Consider the following 23967-nt stretch of genomic DNA (forward strand, 5'->3'; position numbering starts at 1 on the left):
CTGAAAGCAAACAATAGCTCCACTTCAAGCATTTTAGGGTGGGTTTCTTCATTCTCAAACTAAAAAGTTACACATATCATATGAATACAGCATATCTGAAACTGTTGGAATTGTTTTCAACAATAGGATCAGTTGAGACAATTTAGAAATAATTTAAGTGATTTCTAAAATAAAAATTCATGTCTGGATAGACCACACAAAACACACTGCAAATCTTTCTTGGTGATCAATCATGTTTTGGAAATTATGGAAATTCTGACATGCAGAAACACTGTGAGATTTTATTGCCTTCTGGTCCCTAAACACTCGTGTGGTGATACATTTTATGAGTTACAAAAGCTTAAGGACCTTCCTAGGTAAAGTGAAGTTATAAAGATACTAGGGTTTTACAACTTTTTCAGCTGCTCATTTCTTTAAGAATATTAACTGGGAAAAGCCAGGAAAGCTGTCACATAAACAACAGGTCTCTTCACTTGAAATCTGATTTTACCTTTGTGCTGTCTTGCCACTGAAAACAATTTATCAACTTTCTTTTCTAATTAAATATGGTTGGTGAGCATGACCTGAAAGTCATTTGCCTGTTTTTATATAAATATCTAAGGCAGATATCTAAACCTGTGTGTTTTGAGCAGCAAATTTTTAATAAGCTGCCTAACACAGGTGATAAATGTCTCAAGACATTTATAAAGGAAAAAATGTTTTGCTTGACTTCAAGGTTAACAGAATAAATACATAGAGAAAGAAATGGTAAACAGAAAATATTATGCCTCTTCTTGACTCAGCTATAGCACCCTGCGTCAAGTGAATGTACTCATTTTCTTCTTTTCAAGAAACAGCTTTTGCTGTCAGTGTTCCATATAAGCTTTTCTGCAAGATGTTAACCTGGATTTCTTTTTGGTTCAGAAAAGGACTACTTATTATCTAATCAGAAAATTTAAAATGCACTTCTTTATGCCTGAGAAAGATCATTTCAAAAACTCCAGTTGTATCTGTAGTAAAGTCAAAAGCAAAGCTTTTTATTTAAAAATCAGGTTCTTGTCTTTCACAGCAGTCACACCTGCAGGCACCCTTGGACTCCGAATGTCAGAGCAGGGAGGGAGGAAAGGAGCCTCCCTAGCTGCTGGTGCCCCACTGGCATCCCTGCCTTCCAGCCCTGCACCAGCCTCCCCACTGGGCTCAGGGTGTGGTGTGGCTGTGGCTGGCAGTGCTGCCTCTTCCCACTTCATGGGTTTGGGGGTACTGCCCTGAACTCCTGAACCAGCAAGGCAGCACCCTCTTTGCTGAAAAGAAGGTGAGGGCTTAAATGGAGAAAGTCCCCAACTCTATACCTTGAAACAATTTCTGCCTCAACCTTTCAGCACCTAAACTACATGAGGCTTGAGCTTTTTCCAATTACTTCCATATATCAAGTGTAAAAAGTCTTTATAGGATGCTTAGAGTCCCAAACTTTCCATGGAACTCCACCAGATCTGTAGGATACTGTTATTTTCTCCCAAATCAACTGCATCAGTTTTGAACTGTTTTCATCAAAGTGAAACAAGGCCTAAAAGAGATCTGCGTCCCCTGTTCCTACCTGTGTTTATGTCCAGGTTTGACATGAGATGAGACAGACGCAGCAAATTTCCTTGACCCAAGTTCCTGGGAGTTCCTTGCCTTCTGTCTGCACCTTTCCCTATGCACAGTGAATTCCTTAATAGTGGCTACAACTGCTACAATAGGTGAGTCAGTTCAGAACCATTACTGAACTAAGGCCATAAATATCTTCCTTGACTCACATTCTCATTGCAAAATTCACGCTGAGTAAAACTTGCTTACACCAGAAGATCAGTAGTATTTTACATGAGCCTAAACTATATAAACAGTAAGGTAAAGGTTCAGGAGCAGGATCTATAGTTACCACCAGACAGGACCTTATGTGGTATCAGAGCAAAGAATGGTCAACCTTGGACTGAGATTTCATGCAATTTGGTGTATTGGCATAGTCACTGAATGTATATTGTATGGAGATGTTAATGTTGCCTGTCTCTATTTTGGCAGGTAAGAAGTGTCACCTGATGAAGGCACTTTCTGGTCTGTTCCCTCTGTCCTGAGAGATGTAGGTACTGAAGCAATGAAGGTGCTGGATCTGTAAGTGCATTGCAGTGAACAGCAGATAAGACCCTCTGCCTTATCATACCTTAAAATTAAAATGATTATTGCTTGTCTTATGATTTAGGAAGACAAGAGGATAGCTAGGAAGATGTAGTAGTAGTAGATCTAGCAGTAAAGAAGGATCTCCTTCACACAGGGCTGAATGAAATACTTCAAGAGGAGAAAGGGATAGAGGATATTTTATCTACCGCTACAAAAACCCTGCCTACTGCCTATTTATGATTTTATTCCAAGATGCCTAAGTTTTCCCCCAACAAGGACTAAAGCTTAACACAGACTTATAGTTTCAGGTTTCGTGACCAGATGTTTGGAAGTTAGGCACCAGGGCTCCTAGTGCTGTAGCAGCAAAGTCCCTTTTTGGTTATAGCCCTAGCCGTAAGAGTGAACGCAAGATTAAATATATGAACTTAAATGCTCTGAGTCGTATGGCAAAGACACTTTCCATAACTAGGGGGAAACACTGATCTTCTGAGAACAATTTTACTTCCTAGAAGACCTCAGAGCATAAGAAAGCCATAATTAATGGAGAACATTTTAATCAAAAAATAACCATTTCAGTCAAATTTTGTTAATTTTGTTTTCCTCATTTTTCTCACATAAAACCAAATGTCTACTGAACTTATTTACATATATATTACTTAATTATTTTCCCTCAAATATTAGTATGTACTTTTTGCTCTGAAACTCTGAAGTTTGGAAGGAATAGAAAGATTCCTTAAGAATTTAATCTAATCTTTATTAAATTTAAGTAGGGGTCTGTGAAATCAGTTACTAAGGTTAATCCCTGAATAAATGCAGAATAAGAATTTTCTATTTCTAAGGTTATATATATGTATGAAAAGGTAATCACCTAGGTTTTCTACCTCATATTAAGCAAAATCCATATACCTAAAAAGAATAATGTAGCTCATTATATAAACTATTGACTTGGGGCTCAAAATACGAACCCTAGATCAAAATTTAGACACGTACCTCCTTTGGATAAATTATTGTGTCCTTCGTGTCTTTTTTTCCTCTTGTGTCTATAGTCAAGCCTTTTTATTATAAGCTCATTGGCACAGGAAGGTTCTCTCTCCCATTAGTATGCCTAAGACAATAGTACCTTAATTTTGACTAGAATGCCTGGGTCCTACTATAATGAAAACATCATATATTCTCTTGGTTTACAGTAAAAAGCCCTGAGGTTCTGTAACATTCTTCGCAGTTACTGGGACCTTATATCCTTTGTTTCCCTACAATGAATCCCAACATGAAAATGTTTTCTTTGCATCTTGATGTTTTAAAATGATTTCATCTGGGCTGATGACTTCAGTTTACTTCCGTAATAATTCCCAATTTGTTTCCCTGCTTAGTATATTGGATGACTATTTTATTTAGTGAGTATTTGGTACTATGGTTTTGTGTTTCTATATTATTTTTTCTGCATTTTCCTAGGAAAATTGGGGGGGGGGGGGAGGTGGGGGGGGATGTTGCTAAACAAGTTATGCAGAGGATATAACACCTTTTGAACATGAGCATATTGCTCGGCACATCTTGCTATGCTTTAGGATTCACCATAAGCTACAAATTCTCCCCCCCGCCTATTTACATTCAGACATCTATAATCATGAATAACAGAAGGTCCAATACTGCCTTCTCAGAAACTATCCAGATTGTCACTTTGTGGCCTAGTTAAGCTAGTTTTCCATCCCCCAGTTTCTTTTCTTTCATGATGATTTCTCTTAGACATTAATCTCAGATGTGGTACCTTGTCAAAGCCTACAAGTAGACTACATCTATTGAATTTCCCTTATCTACAGTGGCAGTAATATCTTCAAAGAACTCTATCAGGTTAGTTAAGCATGACCTCCCTTGACTGAATCTATGCTGGTTATCCTTAATCAAACTGATTTTCAAGCTGTTCTTTCACACTTCCTTATGGTAGTTTAATTTTCCCCACAACCCTTGTTAATTTCACTGATGTACAGTTTCTTGAACTGTCTTTAATTGTTTTTGAAAAATTACTTCCTTTTTTTCAATCTGAAAAAAAACATTCCTAGATAGATCAGTTTAAATTGTTTCAGTAAATAGTCTTCTCTCCCTCTGGGTTTCTTTTAGATGTTTAAAGGCTGATTTTCAAAACTGGTTTTGATGAAAAAAGTCCCAAATAAAATCATGCCTTTTTTGTTGTGGTGTGTTTTGATTTTTTTTTTTGGTGGCCATTTGTATGTGCTGTTTTACTACATGTAGTAAAATAGAACAAACTCTTGTTGTCAGTATAGAGTGGTAAAATTAAAAATATTTTGGTCACATTAAATTTATGGTGGTGGAGAAGAACTTTCCAGGGTGCCCTACTCATTAGCACAGCAAATAGCTATCAAAAGCTTTTCTAAATGCATGCTTCTGTTTACAAGGAGCCAAAATGCAATGTGTCATCCTGAGGGAAATGGACTTGGTGATAAATTTACACATCTGTGACCTCCAGTCTCAATTACATGACTCCTTGTGTCTTGAGGAAAAATCCATGTAATGTTGCATTTGATAAGCGAGGCAATACACTGCCAGCACATCACTCCAGTGTTTCAGAAATCCCTGGTGGAAGTTCAAGGTCATGGACTTGAGCTGCTGAACTTCAGTGGGCTAAGGTGAGGTATTCCAGACGTGGCATCATGCCATGTGGCAGGAACTTGCTGTGACTGCTGCACTTATAAACAAAGGGAAAGTTTTTTGCATTATTAGAAAAACAGTCAAAACTTGGAGAATAGTGAATGGTAATTATGATACTACCTCTACAAGAGATTCAAATCACTCAATTCTGTCTCTCTCTCTCTGAGACACATGTGCACACATGTATTTATACTATATTCATTACCATGGTAACTGGGCACTGTAAGACTAATGCATGTAAATTTCAAAGGGGAGTGTTATATCTAGACCTAAATTTTTTCATCTCTCAAATATCAACGATGATTCCAGCAGAGATGTGGCAGATATAAATTAAATGGCATTGCAAATGTATTACTAGAAAAACAAAATATTTTACCTGGGTTTTAAATAAATGTGAACCATAGGACAAATTAATCAATCTTCATGATAGTAGCTTACCTCTTTTTATAAGACTGTAGATTTATGTGATGGGCATAACATGGTGATTGTTAAGTCCCTAGTGATAAAAGCTATTGATTTATGATTTCCAGAAATTAGCTAAAAATAGGTTTTGCAGCACTTATAGGTGCTTACCGGAAAATGAAGCTCAAAGCAGTATTCCAAGTTGACTGCTTGCAATTCCACTTCTCATAGAATAATTGAATATTCACTGAGCAAGACAGAAGCCCATTCAGAAATATGACTCTGATGTGGTGATGAATGCCCTTCATGTAAGAGGGGACCAGTAGGTGTTCAGTTCCTGTTCCAGCAGCTTTTTTAATACTTAATATTGATTTCCTTCAAGCAAGGTTTTGAACCCAAATCTTCTACCTCCAAAGGAAATTTTAACTGGAAACCTTCATGGCACCAACAAAGGAGGGCCTACGGCAGTCACAGTATATGCCAGGGAAAAAAAAAAAGAGGATGAGACAGGCTTTAACTTTCTAAGGGAAGAGGTAGGTGAATGTAGATTTTTCACAATGTAGATAAGCACTCCAACTGTTAAATTAGTCTCTCTACTGTGGGAAAATAAGAAGGCATCACTTCCAGCCCCAGAAGTATCTTTTATAAGGCCAAAGTTGGCAGGTGCACTTAAAAACAGCCAAGCAGTTTTATTCCTATGGAAGACCATCTAAATTAACAATGACAATGACTATTCAATAACAGTCCCATACAAACTGACATGGTATGCAACCATTCTAAGTATGCCAAGAAATGTCATTTTAGGCTCAAAGGATATTTTCTAATGAAAAATAGCCTGTGTAAATTTGTCTGGTTTTGGGGTTAAAGCAGCTGTTGAGTGGTAGTTCCACAAAATCTAATTTACTAGATGTAAATATCGTCACAGTAAAAGGAAAACCTGATGCCTAAATTCTTCTGTATATTTATTTATCACAGAGTGTCCTCAACATCCATGAAATAAATTAGGAACTCAAGAGTTCAACACATCTCAGATCTAGCTCTTGAATTTATACATTCCATTATACTGTATTAGAATAATAAACAGGTTTTAATTTTCTGAAATTTTCAGGTACATACACTGTGTGCACTAACTTGTGTTCTTGTCTCTTCTCAAAAGATAAGCAATAGTTTTGTTTGCACAGGACAAGAGTGATTATTGCCTTCCTTTCCTAAATAGATTCTATAAGAAATATTCAGAAATTTATCCTGTATGGAAAAATAAACAGAGCCTTTCACAATGAAGGAGAAAAACAGTTATGGAAGACTTGCTAAAATTAAAGACAGTCTGGTTTCTTCTATCTCACACTTTCTTGTTCACAGTGGTCAGCTGTGCTCTTTCTGAGTATTTATTTGCATCACTTTGTTTTGTTTTTATGATGCTGATAGGTTTTTCTACTGATAGTCCTGAGAGGAAGAGGTAGAACAAAAGGGAAAGCATCTATAGCCATCTTAAATGCATGTAGGAAGGCTTCTGTCTTAGGCAACAAGAGACAATTATTTTTCACAGTGACAGGTTTTTTAACATGAAACTGCAACAAGAAACCTGTGGATTTGAGCTCACAGGATATGTTGCATGTTTTAAGTGTTAAGTATCTATCTAGGGGCAGAATTTTCAGTGGTTTATGTGCAGGTCTTTTTCCACAGTTTCTTTTAGGTCTGGGTCTTGAGAGAGGGGAAATTGATTGATTTATAAGGATGAAGTGGTTTCAGCGCTCCAGTGTAATGGACCTCTTCTTAAACCTTTTCCACCAGAAATTCTTGCAGCGTTTCCCTAATCTTCATAGAAACCCAATCCTTCACCAGATCCCATCATTCAAGTTTGTCACACCAGTTTTCCCCCACCAGTTTTCACCATGCTTTTTCCTTATTGTCCCAGGAAAGAGAATACCATCAAGATACGACTTGTGACAAGTGGAACCCTGGACCACAGAGGGGCACAGAGCATATGTGGAAAATGAAGCTACTATTTAGTTCACCTTATATTATCCTTGAGGCACTAACACACTCCATGGAGGTCAACATCAGTGGGAGAGGTGCTTAGATTCCTAAGCACCGGGTTTGATGTATTCATTTCCCACCAGGACCTAATTTTCCAAGCGTTTTCTCTGTTGTCCCTCCAGAAATCTCTCATAGGCCAAAATGTTGAACATCACTGTTATCCAGATGGTCACCAGGTAAAATCTTTACTATTTATTGGAAAGAAATCAATAAAATATCATTATGAGAATAAAAACTAGGTAATAGGATTGGGGGATAAAGGGAAGTGTCTGTTCGTAACGAAATACAGACTATTATTCTTTTAAGTGCATCAGCAGCACTGACTACAATATCATAATCATTAAAAATTATGAGAAATGCACTTGGGAATCATACATTAGTATTGATTGAAGTTAGGTACTCTAAATATCCATATGAATTTTTTACATTTGCATGGGGAAAGTATGAAATTTACAGATTCACATAAGTCCTTCCTATTCATCAGATGCAAAGTTCTGTGCTGGGTGAAGTATTTCTGAAGAGCCGGAAGCGCTCAGTGAAACGAGCAGGTAGAAGCTTCAAAACAAGAAAAATGCAGTGCTTTTCCACACAGCAGGAGTTAAATTGTGAAACAGATTGTCAGAAAATAGTGTGGTAGTCTGAATTATGAATAGGTTCAAGAAGAGATTCATTAAGGTTAAATTTGTTGATGGATGTTGAACATAGATGCAACCTCTGGCTAAGAGTTCTCTAAACTGGCCAGAGGCTGCTAAAATATAAGCCTGTCTATATCTTGCTTCCTGCAATTTTTTTCTCTATGCATTTGCTAATGGCCATTGTCAGAGAGAGGTTATTTTGGTCTGATTTGATGTGACAATTTTTGCATTTTTAAATATGTGAAGACATAAACTTAACCAAATTCATAGGACATGCACAAAATCTGGGCACAGTTTATGTCCCTGACTTAATTTTTCAGGTTTTAAAGAGTGCCCTGTGCCCACCTTCAGCCTTTGTGCTGGTTGCCCCCAGTGCAGAAGTCACCACAGATTAGACTCTGGGCATTTTCTTCCTTGAGAATGTTAAACAGCCACGTTGGGGAATAATAAGGTATCTTTTACTCCTTCAGAAGAGGAAATAATAGAGTGACTGGAACAAGATAAGCTCTGCAAAACGAAAATTTTAAAGAAAGAGTGAGGGAAGAAGAAAGAGAAATAGTGCTTAATTATGCAAATCTGATGGTGCCAGCCCTGCCAGTCCTACAAGATAAAAGTCATGGTTTTCAGCATATCTGCACAAAGTCTGTATCAGCCTAGCACCTGAACTGCCATGCTCATGAGGGCACCAGTCGCTCTTTGAGACCACATCAGACCTTCACAGCAGTGGCACCAGAACTTCCACTGAGATCAACTGCCAGCAGATGCTTCAAGTTTTGAGGTATACTACCAGTTCTGCTTAGTAGGACTACATCAGTATTCCTGTGTTACTGGAGGCAAAAAGGGAAGCTGATTATGCACTGTTCTCCAGTAAAACAAATGCAAGCAATGGAAATCAGAAAAAAATCCTGAATTATGATTGATGGTTATGAGGGAACTAATTTGGGCTATGTCCTCTGTAAAACATAGGGCAGCATGAAACTCCTATGGCCTAAGTTTCAGAAGACAAGGGTTTTTGTTTAATTCTTGTCATGGGAGAAATAACATTTCCCAGACTTGAGTTTCTTGTCACAATGTTGTCCACCTTGTCCATTTCATCTTCTCTATGTTCATATAATCGTTTTTATCATGGGTCCCTACACTCTGGGATATACCATAAAGCAAATTAATAAATCACACCACACCTATGTCACTGCCTAACAGACTTTAAGAATAAATGCAATCATAGACAAAATATCCTAGAAAAAAAATTGAGTGGAAGACAGCAAATGACAAGAGTAGGGATTGATTTAAAAAAGTAAAATAGTCCTGACTGAAACCCTCTTTAAATGCTGTCACATTTTTTCATATGTAGCTTCTTTTTTGAGATAGCTTATCTTCTTCAGTGGCACTACTGAAGAATGTGTCAATGAAATATAAGAATGATTTCCATCAGCTGTCTATGCTGAATGCTCATCGTTCACCTGACACAGTCTGTCACCGCAATGGCTCATTTTTTTACACTGGGCAGTGCGTTATCCTTCTAGAATCAAAGAGTAGGGGTTTTTTTTAATTGAGTTTTTACCCCCAGGGGACCTGATTCTCATGCACATTTGGGACAATACCTAAGACAACAGTAGCGTAACTGAGTGGATCTGAGCAGCAAACTGCTGTTGAGACAGTACAAAAATGCTTCTGATTTACCTGTACCTGCAAGTACCAGTGTTGTGTGACTGCACCAGGTTGGCCCTGGCTGGATGGAGCTTTCCACCAAAGCTGCTCTATCTCTTCCCTCCTCATTTGGACACAGGAGAGAAAATGTAATGAAAGGTTCATGGATCGAGATAAGGACATGGAGAGATCACTCACCAGTTACTGTCATAGGCAAAAGAGACTCCACTCAGGGAAATGAGTTTAATTTATTAACAATCAAATCAGAGTAGGATAATGAAAAATAAACCGAAGTCTTAAAATACCTTCCCCCAACCCCTCCCTTCTCCCAGGGCTCAAATTCATCTCTGTTATTTTCTCTACATCCTCCCCCTAATGGTGCAGGGGAACAGAGAATGGGGATTACAGTAAGTTCACCACAGATTTGTCTTAGCTGTTCCTTCCTCCTCAGGAGGAGGACTCACACTCTTCCCCTGTTCCACCACGTGATCTCTCCACAGGAGACAGTCCTCCATTAAATTCTCCAATATTAGTCCTTCCCATGAGCTGCACTTCTTGACAAACAGCTCCAGCATGGGTCCCTTCCATGGGGTGCAGTCCTTAAGGAACAAGCTGCTCCATCATGGGTCCACTGTGGGATCAAAAGTCCTGCCAGCAAACCTGCTTCAATGTGGGCTACCCTTTCCATGGATCCACAGGTTCTTCCAGAAACCTGCTCGAGTGTGGTCTTCCAACAGGGTCACAGCCTCCTTCGGGCATCCACCTGCTCTGGCGGGGGTCTCCTGCATGCTCCCCCATGTACCTCCATGGGCTGCAGGGGCACAGATGCTTCACCATGGTCTGCACCGCTTACTGCAGGGGAATCTGTGGCACCCGGAGCACTTCCTACCCTTCCTTCTTCACTGACTTTGGTGCCTGCAGTTGTTCCTCTCCCACATTCGCACTGCTCTCTCCCAGCTGTAGTTGCACAGGTTATTTCTCTCTTCTTAACTATGCTCTCTCAGAGGCTCTATCCCTGTTACTCGTGGGCTTGACTTTGGCCAGCAGTGGGTCTGTTTTGGAACCAGCTAGCACTGGCTCTATTAGGAGAAGCTTCTAGAAGCTTCTCACAGAAGCCACCCTGTAGTATCCCAGCTACCAAAACCTGGCCACACAAAACCTATACAGTGACAAAGCACATTCAAAATATTTATACTAATACATCCATCCTGCAAAGATGGTCTGCAGAATGATGCACAATATCAAAAGAAGTTTAGTACCTATTCTACAGTGGTAAAACTGGGTAGATACTTTTTTTTTCTACCAGAGCCTGCCCAACCCTTACAAATAGCCTGTTTCTTAAAAAGAATAATGGAGCCACAAGAAACCATATTTAGTCGCTGTCAATGGGGGATAAATGTAAAAATGATGAATACTCAGAGAGGAAATATAAGTGGAAGGTCCAATTGATTGTTTTTAGTTCTGGCCATGGACAATAGCCTCCATTATGCAGTATAGACAGTAGTGTTTGAGTCGGCTTCACTCCAAATTCTGATTTTTGTTTGCTTTGTAATCACAATTGCTTTGTTCCAGGCTACATCAGATCCAGGTTGGTTTTTTGTTTCTTTGAGGTTTTTTTGTTTGGTTTGTTTTTTTTTTTTTTTTCTGTTTTGGTTGTTGTTTTAATATACAGAATTACTTAAGTACAGCAGTTTTAAAGAAAAATTTCAACTTCCCCTGACAAATTCTTCTTCCTAAAACAATTACACAACACGAATAGGTTTGGAAACTTTGCTTAATTCAGATACTACCTGGGAGATAACAGTAGTAAATGCTTAATACTGTTGACTATTTGTTCCCTTTACAGCCCTATATTGCATCCAGATTATGAAGATTCTCCAGTGTAAAAGTAAGTACAGCACAAATTTCTTTATGTTCAAAAGTGCTGAGATCTGTAATTTTCTCTTATGGCAGTGGGAACTGCAGGTATTTGGCACTACAATCTAGGCTCTTGACTGCAAACAGTACCTTCTGCCTTCTTCCCAGCATCCTTAAACTTAACACTAAAGCTTGTTCTGCAGGTAAAATGAGCTCAGGCATTTTTTATTGTTCAGTATGCCCCTGTTCTATTATTCAACAAAAGGATCTTCTCTTCCATCAAATATTTTTGAAAAAGATGGTTGTTTCTCCTTCTGAATGCCTAGCACCTGATGTATTATAAGTACTCGATCCACAAGCCTGTTTCTTTACCAAATATTCCTATAAGTATCATTTTTCCTAACACTGTGGATACACCAAGATGCATTACCAGTAAAGTGGACTTACAAAGTCAGTAAGGAATTTCTGTCAGTAAGATGGAAATAAAAATCTCTACAAAACATGAAATCTTGAGAACCCATCCTATAGTCCTTATCCAGTCAGCTCCCATTCTGAAGGCAAGGGGACAGAAAGGCTTGAGAAAAACAGCCATGCTTCCAGATGTTGAAATTACTGTGGTTCAAACTAGCATGCAAATAAAATAGTTTAAAGGAGATGCATGAGGTGAACTGACAGAAGACTCCAGCTCAGTCACCTTATCCCATATATAGAAAGGATAGATCTGCATTTACCTTTTCTAGCAACAGGAACTCAGATTTATGGATGCAACAAGAATAAACACTAATAAAAAAATCAATTAGGTGTCTCTGTTTAAAGAGGACTAATAATTTGAGTATATATGACACAAAAAGGAAAACAGAATTCACTTTGACAAAACAACTTCTCAATTTTCCTTCTAATGTGATATGACTCATCTCAAATCTATTGCAAAGCAGTAAACAAACTACACCAACACAGTGGCCATCATCTGCCAGGAACATTTTAAAAAGAAAATCATTACTGAGCTACTTTTCTTGTCTTCTATACAGAGAAATGTATTTTCCCAGGAGAAACAGCATTTCACATTATCTTCTTTTCGTTTACCATGTTTTCATGAGCGTTAACAACAACCTAAGAAATACCTCATTAAGCCAGTAATTTATTTCTTAGGAATTGAATTAAATTAAATTAATTTGGACTAGTTTTAGTTCTTTTTCAAAACAGTCTATTTCAATTTAAACAAATAACAAGAGGGAAGTTCAGTTTGATTACTAATAACAATGTACTGGGGACTTATCTTGGATAGTAATTTCTAAATGCTAAAAATATGTGGACAACAGCCTTTTGATTTTATTTCTCATTCATTGAACTAATGTTATAATTGTAACTGTAACAAAAATAAAATGTTTAGTCCATCTTTGTTCTATAATCCTTCTGTAATCTAATTACCTCAAAATAATTGCAAGATAAAATACTGTCATGAGGATCAAAAAGACATCTATAATTTGGCCTCTCCTTATTCATTATCCATTTCATTTTTATAACTATTTATTATTATCATATAGTTAATAAACAAAATCTAAGTCTCTTGATAATCCATCTGAAGTCAGTTCACTGCAGATGTAAATCATCGGAGAGCCACAAAGAATGTTACATGATGTTACATTTTTTGCAATAGTTCTTGTTTGTAGATCTTACAATATTTTGGGTCAGGCCCCTACTGTGTTAAATGATACTAAATTGAAAAAAGAGAGCAACTTCAACTTCCAAAATATCCCCAGATTCATTGCTTTAAAGAAATTACTTCGAAGCTTCTCAGGAGTTGACAAGAAAAATCTAAATTGTCATGGCAACGTGGGTTGAAGAAATCCTTCTTTGCTGTTTGCATAGATCATCTCCATGCTATCAGCCTGTTTACTAAATGTTGCTAAAGAAAGCAATTAAAGGTTAATCTTTCCTCAGAACCAAATAAATTATATAACTGGTGACAGCCAGTGGAGTGAGATACATTTCAGATAGGTCAAAAAAATTTGAGGCATCATTTATCTTCAAGCAAACGACACCAAGTTGCAGTGCAGTCTACATGCTGGGGAGAAGCAACAACATCCAGCCAGGACAGGCTTGGGAGGTGGACCTGTGCAAACCTCATGAAATTTAACAAGATCAGTTTTAAGGTTCTGCAACAGCAGTTGGGGCAATCCCAAGCACAAACACAGGTTGTAAAGAGAATGGATTGAGAGCAGCCCAGAGAAGAAGGACATGAGGGTGTTGGTGGATGAAAAGTTCAATGTGACACAGCAATGTGCTCTTGCAGCCCAGAAAGTCAAACATATCCTGAGCTGCACTAAAAGAAATGGGACCAGCAGGTCGAGGGAGGTGGTTCTGCCCCTCTACTCCCTCTCATGACACCCCTCCTGGAGTCCAGCTCTGGGCCCCTGAACCTGTAAGAATATAGACCTGTTGGAGCAAGTCCAGAGGAGGCCATGAAGATGATCAGAGGGCTGGAGTACCTCTCCCATGGAGACAGGCTGAGAGAGTTGGGGCTGTTCTGCGTGAAGAGGAAAACTCTCCAGGAGACCTTAGAGCACCTTCCAATACCTAAAGAGGGTCTGCAAGTAAGAGAGTGAGGGACTTTTCACGAGAACATATAGTGACAGGACAAGGGGGAAAGGCTTCAAACTGAACAACAGTAGGTTTAGATTAGACATTAAGATGAAATTCTTGACTGTGAGGATGGTGAGGCACTGGAACAGGTTGCCCTGAGAAGCTGTGGATGTTCCATCCCTGAAACTGTTCAAGCTGGGGTTGGTTGGGGTTTATAGCAACATGATCTATTGGAAGGTGCCCCTGCCCACAGCAGGGGGATTAGAATGACGTGATCTTTAAGGTCCTTTCCAACCCAAATAATTCTCTGATTCTATACAGCATTTCTGTGGTTAATTTTGTAACTAAGAGTTTGAATTTTTTTAATGGTATTAGATTTATTCTAGCATCCTCGTTTCAATGCAAGTTCTCTATGTGATATGTGGCCATAAAAAAGGTGAGATACAAAGTCTTTTAAGGTTAATGAGACTTTTTAAATTCCATTAGTTCCCTTTGGATCAGTTAGGACCTTTGTATCAGGTCCTAACTGGTCAAAATCTGTTATAAAGCAATCCAAACTACTTCACTGACAACTAGAGTCTATGTCCAACATACCTAGTTCAGCATAGCAGAATGCTTTTTTTTTCCTACAACTAGCAGATTTTTCAAGTTAACTACCTTATGTACCAGGAAAAAAGAATGGAAAATTTCTGTATTTTCATTTATGTTAATTAAATTTCGTGATAAAGCCTCCCCTATACAGGTTTCACAGGAAAGCTAGACAGAAATATTTGAGTACAGCTAATGATCAAAATGCTACTCCTGCTGCCACTGTTGACTTCATAAAATCTATTAACACTACATTCTTCAGTGTTAGAGCCACTGCAAACAATGGGTCAAAATGTCTGCTGGGGATATTTACGTGCTAAGATATCAATTTAATTTCTCAAGAGAGATATCTACAAATGCAGAGGATCACTGATTATGATATTAGCAGTTGTTTGATTGAACTGAGGTTCTGAAAGTGAATTATAAAATGTTTCCCCCTCCCCCTCAAAAAAAATGCTTGCTATGACTCAATCTACGTATTATAAGAAACATCAGCAGGATACCAATAGAGAATCTGGCTGCTGGGGCAAAGCTAAAATAGTGTACTTAGTCACTTGAATGCAGTCAGCTTCTGCATTGATATCCCACAAACATTAGTGAGAACAGTGTGATTTGTCATGACCATTTGTTTCCCAGCCAGAAGCATCCAAAATTAGTCTAAAAATAAGTTAAATTTTGCGCTTTTTTTTTATCAAAGTGGCTTTTTCAGAAATTTCACTGTGTAAACATCATTCTTTCTTTCCTTTTTTTCTTGCCTTCACAGTCACCTGCATTTTTTTGCTAGGTTCAGGGCAAGGCAGGTTCTGCAAGCTCATGTATATTTCTGCAATATCTAGCCACTTGCTTCCCAACATCAGCTATTTCTTGACGAAGTGACCTCCCTGTTCCTTGCAGCTCCATCTGTGTTGTGCAGCAGCAGCGTGATATGGGTCCCAAGTTACATGGTGTGTGTTATATGCACTTCAGGCTGAACCCCAAGGCACTCATACAAGGCAAGCTCAAGCACAATGCCCAAAGCCAAGCCTAGGATCTCAGCCTGTATTCTGGATACACTCTGCAAAGCAAGCCAAGCTAACCCATCCATTTTAGCAGCAGGCATTGCAAGCACAATGAGGAAGCTTTAAAATCCAAGCCGCAGCTGGGCCAGTATTTAAAAAAGAAAATAACCTGGTTATTTTCCCCAATGTGTTTAGGCCCGTCCTTGAACCCAACTTTCAAGTAGAGACCAAGGCTGGCTACATTTTTGTTCCCAGTGCACTGTAAATTGCTTGTGCTTCAGCACCAGTGTAAGCAAAATAGAAGTTTGAATATTTGTGTTCTTTTTAGAGTTTATATGTGAACAAAATATGGCAAGTAATAAAGGTCAAAGGAAATAAACAATGATTTATGTAATATTGTATCATGGCTATATTTGATCTGCAAACCATAGGATGGGTGAGGGAAAGATATCCCTAGACCCCGATTTCCTCTGTGACTAATGTCAAAGGTTTGCTGCAAACTTTAGAATTATAAGAACATTTCAATAAAAACCCTCAAACATAGGTTTAGAAATCGTTCTCTAGCAAAAAAAAAAAAAAAAACAAAACAAGGAAAATTATCGGACAAGAAAGAAAAAATAAAAAAAAAAGAAAAACTTAATGTTTGGCAGAATTGCATGAAAGAAACATTGCCTTGCATTTGAATACAAGATATGAAGCAAGTACTGCAAAATGTAATTTTTAAATGCTGACCATATTTCATGCAAATTTTCAAAACAAACACCGCATAAAAAGTTGTATTCATTATTATTTATTCAGGTCTGTGTCAGCTGCAATGCTGCAAATGTTTCTGTTGGAAAGCCACTGTACAACAAAGACATGAATACAGAACATGATTCTGTACTTCAGTATCCATAAGATACTGTAAGACAGACATAAAACATGAAGAGACTAAAATGATACTAGGTTTTTCTGTGTATTGTTCTTCATAATGTCTTTAAAGGAAAAAGCAGAGAAAAAAATGAAGGTAGAAGTCAGTTGCTCAGAGATACCAAAGACACTGTTTAAAAACAAATTGCTTCCACATATACGTAAATACATTAATATTATCAAGGTTGGTTGCTGTGATTCACCTAGTTTTCCCTTTTAAAGTCATTCATGGATGAAAACATTGTCAGAACTTCTCATCCACAAGAGCTCAAATTAAACAGGGTCTGACTCCACTATTCAGCTGCAATATCTACTTTGCCTGGATTATTTGGAGTAGCAATCTGTTCAAAAGGAGCCAATTGAGCTATTTCTGAAATCAGTACAAATTTCAGTTTCCAATGCAGCAGAATCAGGCTCTCACAACTGCCTGAAGTTACCTTTCACTTGACAGGGATGAGACAAGAAATTTACTTGAAAGAAGTCAAATCACTATTTCAGAACATGCATGAATTTATCATTAAAATGCATAATGAAATAATTAAAAAGCTGTAAGAAACTGTGATTAATTTTTATGATGGAAATTAAAGTATTATTATAATTGCTAGAAATTGTGATTTTTTTTCCTTATTTTTTGTGGAAAGCAAATCATTAATGATATTTGGACTAATCAAGAATTCTGGTTAATCATCAGCAATGTAAGAGTGATTAAATCTTGCTTTGTCCTTTAACTGAATGTGCCCTCCAGGTAAAAATGGCAAGAAACTACCATCACTTTCTTTTCTTTTTTTTTTTCTATATTGAAAAAAATTATTGTCTCTGAGAAAGTAAGACATTTTGTTAGAAATAAGAGGCATTATTCCTCTTGAAAGAGTTTCCAATGCGTGCATGCCTCTATTTACCATTCAATTACTAAATGCAGACAACTGATATATGTTGCCTTTGGGTGTCAATATAACACTAACAATAATCCAAGTAATTTGTGTAAGTAGTTATTCCTCTGAGAAATGAGAAATACAGTGTAGATTTTCTTAAATGCAATAGAAATGTCATATAGTGAAGTCTTTCACCCAGCCAGAACAAAGATGTGTCAGGACAAAGAAAGATCTCACAGCTTTCCTCAGGCATTAATGCCATTTTTTCCCTATTTCAAAAGTTAGTGGTTGATAAAAATCGTTTAAGGGAAATTAAAGCTGACGTAGAAAAGTAAAACTTCTAAGTAAAAGAAAGTGATTCATACACTTAAGGAGAATTTCCATATGATTCCTACTCTTTACTCACTGCAAAAATTGGAAGAACATCCAATTTATCTCAGTCTAATATGGCTAATTTTGCAGCCATATGGAGAACCAGAGGCCAGATTCTTATCCTATGACCCTGACTTGAATCCAGTTGTACTTGAGTTTTATTAGAGATCACATCTCACACTTATGCCACTGCTTCGGTGGATTGTACAGTTAAACCAGCAACTCCCCTTTCCACACTGCTTCCCCTGCTGGCTACAGGCAGCCCAGCACGATGCTGCAGTGCCTGTGCTCACACAAAAAGCTGCTTGCCAGCAGAATAATGTCATCATGGCCAAAGAGAAACACAATGGCTCAATACAGATTTGAGCAAGATGAAATTACATCTTATCTTTAAATCCACTGGAGGTTTTATACAGTCACACTATCAAGCAGTTACTTCTCCAAGGAAAAGTTATAAGAGGGAATTTAATGTGATGGTGTACGGATTACATCTTGAAAAAGTTGAAAACAGTGGTCCCTGAGGCTTTTTAGCCTTTCTATAGAGCATGGTAAATCTTGAATGCATAGCTCAAAATATTTACAGTTTCAGATTGTTCCTAATTTGTTTGGACAAGAATTTTTATGAGTGTAAATGCTATTGAGGCCTAAGTGCCATAGATGTCTTTTTCAAAACTTGAGTATATCAATACATATGTAATACTAATACCACACCATGAGTAAAAATAAGATGAAGTGCTTGTACAGACAAAGCAGTCTGCAGGGGGAAAAATGACAACTGCCCCTCCCAAACAAAAAAACACCATTGTCTGATCAAAATCATACATGTCTGTATAAAGGGACACGCAAGTGAGAGTCAGTAGAATAGACAGATTTGCAGTATAGACAATTTGCAGAATGGTTCTTATCTTTACAAATCAGAGATGGTGCTGAAGTGCCGTCACAGATTTCAATACATCCGGAAGTTCCATGTGTGCTCATGCTTTCACGTGCCTGTAGACCATCTCCAGCTCCTCACACTACTATCCTGTTCCACACATACACACCGTAGAAACTGATAAACCTTTACTGGCTGACAGTGGGAATTCAAACCTCAACCATGGGCTCAAGAGTCTAAAATGAGTGTTTGGGGAATCTTTGTTTAATTGATATGCTCTCCACTAAATTATATTCAAGCTGACCAATTTTCCTATTCCTATACAAAGTTAAGGACTATACATATCTTGATGAAAAAAAATGGGTCAGATACAGATCTTACCAAAAAGTAAGTGCATTTTTACTTTAAAATATTATGTGGTCAGAGCTGGATATTCTCTGCTATGACTTTTTATGGCAAATTTCTCATTGGGCTGGGGGATGGAGAATGCATCCATCAAATACTTGGTTTTGCAGTTGGGTATTCAATACCTTGCTCTGATGTTCTTTTAAAAATTCCTTTTTTTCAGCTCATTTTCCCCAGAACTGCTTTAGTCTTCTCTGGAAGAGAATGGAGCCTCTCTAGAGAGACCAGCCTTACAGTTTGAACAGCACTGCTTTGGAGAAAAAAAAAAAAAATACTTTAAAAGAGACAAACACTCTCAGCCCAACAGGAGTAGGCCTTAAACAGAGTGGTAACTTTGTGTGATGTAGTTATAGCAATTATTTTGACAAAGTGATAGCAGCAAACAGAAGGTACATAAAACGTTTTGAGGTTTATTTATTTATTTTCATAAACAAAATCCTGAGCTGTAGATATGAGAGTCCTTTCACTGTCTGTATCTAATTTAAGAACAGAAATGTTTTCCCTTTGCTATTTCCATTAATCTGAATGATACCTCTGTGCACAAGCCCACTTATGTACATTTTGTTTGAGGTAATTAGGTGGCAATGAAGGTGCTGTATTTGGTTATCTAAACACATCCAGGAAATTACCTTGAAAACATGTACTGGAACAATTGTAAGTATTAAGCAGTATGTATTTCCACTGAATGTAGGTTCTACTGAATATAGGTTGTCCACGGACCTTAGGTCACAGCACAAACATATTTTACTCTCTTTTTTCTTGAATTTTAGTCTGAATTCAGTCTAAATCTACCATTCGTTCCATACCAGTATGAATTTTTACAGAAATTATACTGACGTGTTTTGTCTTTCAAGCAAATCAATATGGTTTTTTATGTTTGCTTTTGTTACAATATAACATACCAGAATTGGCAAATGGCTCTATAAACAAGCCCATCTTAACGTGCATAGCTGAACACCATGCTGTCTGTCTTGTTGAAGCATAATTGCTATGATAGGGTAGCTTCTGGGAAAGCGGTTCCTTTAAATGACTCCATACTAATTTCCCTTGATGTTTAAAGCACAATGAACAGGGAAGAATTCCCCAAATGTTTTTCAAAACACTCAGCATCAATTAGACGAAATGAGTCCAAAGAAATGTATAGAACTGCACCTCAAGTCTACCACAGTGAATGACGATGAATGTTCATTTTCATCCTTCCTTGTTCCTTAAAAAAGTTACAGAAAATTGCACAGCAACAAAGGGTTTCCATTTCATTTCATAACGAGGAACGATGTGGAAAGCAGCCCACCTGTCATTTTACTGAAAGATATGGGAACGCCTGTGGCAACACCTCCAGAAATTCAGCACTTGTTTCTTTTTTCGCTCATAAAACCCCGAAACCAAACAAAACCCGGGTGAATTCCTTTTACAGTGACCAAATGATTTGATGGCAAGGGGCTGGTAAAACAGAGTTCTGAGAACCTAATAATTAAAATTGTTTTATGTGCTCCTGAAACCCTGGGTCTTTATGTTACTAAGGAAGGAGTTTTTTCACTCTCTGAAGTATAAACGTAATTTCAGCTTCAGGATTACATTTGACTAAATATAGATACCTGTGCTCAATTGCCTGGGAAGGTAAACGGGAAGGAATTATGTCAACTGTCCCCGATGGCTCCCCTTCAACCTGTTGTTTGACTTCAATATTAAGTCAGTCTTTAGCCTTTAAGTTGCTGCTTCTCATTAAGCAGGTATAATTACATTCTACAGAGCAGCATCAGAGGCAGTGCCCAAACGTTCCTGGCAAAGCCTTTGTATGTAAGCAAAACACGTCGGATCGTCGCTGAATAACCATGATCCAGCCTCCAGCATTTCGTATGTGCTGTCAGCCATGAAAAGAAAACACTTAAATGTCAAACGACATAACTGGCTACAGTGTATTTAACAAATGAGTCGCGGGTGTCTGCCCGCCCCGGGAGCGGCGCGGCCGTGGCAGCAGCTGCCCCTCGTCCCGCGGAAGCCGGCCCCGAGTGCGGCTGCCGGAGCAGCTCCGCCACCGACCCGGAGCTCCCCGCCCGGCCGGGCCGTGCCCGGGGCAGCGCCGGGGCGCCCGGCACGTGTGCGGGCTGGGAGCGGCCGCCCAGCCCCGCGCGGGCGGGGACCGGGGGAAGGAGGCACCTGGGGGTGTGGGGGGTGGTGATGCTGGAAGTTTGGGTAGGGCGGGCACGCCAAGAAGCCCCCGCCCGCCCCGGGCTGCGTGTGCAGCCGGGCACAGCCCCATCTCCAGGAGCCGCGGATTCACAGCTCCCTTCCCACGGAGGCAGCCGGGTCTCGTTGCCCGGTGGACCGCGGCAGCGGCAGGATCCGGGCAGAGGAGGGATGCCATCGGGCTGGCGCGGAGCCGCAGCCGCTCTACCGGACCGGACAAAGCTCCTGCCCGGCTCCCGGCAACCCGGGCTGGCCCTCTGCCGCCTCTCCGCGCAGATCACGGCCGGAGGCTACCGGGGGGAAGGCACCCTGCCGTGCTGCCCAGGTGGGCGAGGGAACCCGGCCGTGGGCACCCGCAGGACGGGGAACACTCCAGCCTCGCCCGCCAACCCGGGCCGCGGTAGCCTTGTTCCCCCCGCCTCAGCCGCCCCCGCGCCGAAAAGAGCAGGGAGAAAAATAAAATGGTGGGAACGATATAAAGCGCCTTGGAAGGGTTAAGGGAGACTCAGACAGTACAAACCGCAAGGGGAACCGTCATCCCGGAGGCAGGCAGAACAACCGGGAGCGAGGTGGGAGAAGACAGAGGCTGCATCGGGGACAGGTGCTCAGCTGCGAGCTGCTTCACTCCTTCCCTCTCTCTCTCTCTCTCCCTCTCTCTCACACACACACAGAGACACAGACTCTCATCTCTCCCAGCATGAAAAAGCGCAGGGCTAATGAGAGGCGAAGTGAATAATGGGGAAGTTGTCTCCAGCGATGAGGCAAGTAATGGGGCTGAGGCCAGCACTGAAGTTGTGTAACCAAATTCTCCACCGTCACCCCCTCGTTTCTCCTCCCTCCCCCATTGATTTTAAGGAGAAATCCAGCTGAGATTGGGAGATTCTCCCCACCGCACACCCAGCAGAGAGGAGTCCTCTTCCCTCAGGCACGGGCAGGCAGGTGGCGGAGGTGTCCCCGGCGCCGCATCCCCGCCTCCGCGCAACTTGCGGGGAGCGGAGCCGGCTGAAGGCAGGCGGAGGCGGCTCTCCGCGACCACCCACTCCGCGCTCCCCCTCGAGCACGGCAAAAGCTGGGGAGGCGGGAGGAGGGGAGATCCAAACTTGCCAGCCCGGGGACTGTCCCTCACACGGCAGCGAGTGCCGTTCGTGCGTGCGCGGAGAGCGAAGTGTTCCCAAACTCCGGCGCTACCCAGGCGGCTGGATGCGCACGGTTCCGCTCGCGGCGTCGCAGCGGCTGCTGCCCAACTCCAGGGGGCTGGTTTCTCCCGGGGGAAGTGACCGGCCGAGAGCCGAGCCCTCGGGGAACACCTATGGGAGGTGGGAGGCAGGGAGAAGGGACACCGGGCTCGAGGAGCCTGCTGTTTGCCGGCGCAGAAAGGAAGCGAGGGAGAGAGCTCAGCCGAGCGGCAGAGATTTAGCTGAGGGGTTATGAGTGCCGTAACCACAGCCTACACGAATGCAATGCAAGAAATCCGAATCTTACCCTGAGCTGCAGTGAGGAGCCCCGCGCAGAGAACCAGCAGAGACTTGAATTTCCTCCACGCAGTCATGTCTGCAGTTATTCCACACACACACACACTCTCACACAAAACCCCCGGCGGGTCTTCTCGGCTGCGACCGTGTCCTCCGAGCGGCAGCGGAGCTAAGGACAGCGCCAAACAACCGCCACAGGGCGAGGAGAGGCGGAGAGGAGCGGTCCGGGTCCCGAGCGCCGCGCAGCGCCCGGCGCCTCCTGCAGGACTGCGCGGGCGGCTCGCTCCGCTCTGCTCACAGACAGCATCAGTCCCGCGCCGCGGCGGGGCTGCGCCGCTCAGCGCCCGCGGAGCCCCGGTGCCGCCGGCCCGCCGCCCGCCCAGGGGAGGGGAGGGCGCGGAGGGAGGGAGGGGAGGCACGCCCGGGGCCGCGGGCAGAGCGGCATGCACGGCCGCCGGCGGAGAGAGCCGGGCAGTGGCGGCGTCGGCAGGAGAGGGATGCGGAGAGTGCGAGGAAGAGGAGGAGGAGAGGGAGGAGGAGGAGGAGGAGGAGGAGGAGGAGGAGGAGGAGGAGGAGGAGAAGGAGAGAAGACGGAGGGAGGGATCGCGGCGAGAGTAGCGCAGGCAGCGCAGCGGAGCGGCTGCCAGCCACACGAGCAGCCGCCGCCGCCGGACTCAGCCATCACTTCCCACGGAGAGGGGAAGGGGCCGGCAGCCGGCAGCCGGCACTCGCCGAGCCCGCAGCCTCCCCGTGCCGCCGGACAGCCCCGCACGGCCGCTGAGGCGGCCGCGGCCTCGCCCCCTGCCCCGGCCGCGGCCCCGGGCGGCTGCTGCCGGTCACCGAAAGGCCCCAGGGGACTGATGGCTTCCCCCGGGCCCGGTGTCCCCCGGCGCGGAGAAGGGTAGTGGCTGTAGGGCTACACCTGCCTGGGAGGCTCCTGCTGCGATTCCCTGGTGCCCTGTCCCCCGGCACTGCCTGCAGTTCGCCTCCCCCAGCCACATGCGGGATGCGAGTGGTGCGTGTGCTGGGGTCCCTTGTCCTAGGTGAAATTCCCCTCTGCTCTCGTCCCCGCTCGTGAGAGAGGAAGCCTTTCAGGTCCAAAATGTGCCCTGCTCGTTCCTTCTAAGTTGTTCATCAGAACAAGCTGTTATTCCTGAGAGGAAGGAGATGAGCCAATATCTCCTTGCGGAACACTGCTTTGTCTTTATGTTGCCATTCTCAAGAGCTCCTGTTGCCAAGAGGAATTTCTGCCATTAACAATCCTTTCCAAAACTAAAGAAAAACCAATCAAAATATGACGTCAATATGCACACAGAGGCTTCCCCACCACCA

General features: G+C 41.6%; 1 protein-coding gene across 2 annotated transcripts in view; it reads right to left on the reverse strand.

Annotated features, from left to right (window-relative positions):
- CSMD1 (CUB and Sushi multiple domains 1) overlaps positions 1-23126 on the reverse strand; it is a 1116713-nt gene extending 1093587 nt beyond the window's left edge. The window contains exon 1 of one of the 2 annotated variants that reach the window (XM_032104597.1): positions 22646-23126. In XM_032104597.1, the coding sequence (XP_031960488.1) occupies positions 22646-22712 (67 nt within the window). In that variant the 5' untranslated portion in view covers positions 22713-23126. The remainder of the gene's footprint in view (positions 1-22645) is intronic. The other variant, XM_032104596.1, reaches the window with a different exon arrangement.
- Positions 23127-23967: the final 841 nt, after the last annotated feature.

This window comes from Corvus moneduloides, chromosome 3, assembly GCF_009650955.1.
Source record: "Corvus moneduloides isolate bCorMon1 chromosome 3, bCorMon1.pri, whole genome shotgun sequence".
In the NCBI taxonomy this organism is placed as follows: domain Eukaryota; kingdom Metazoa; phylum Chordata; class Aves; order Passeriformes; family Corvidae; genus Corvus; species Corvus moneduloides.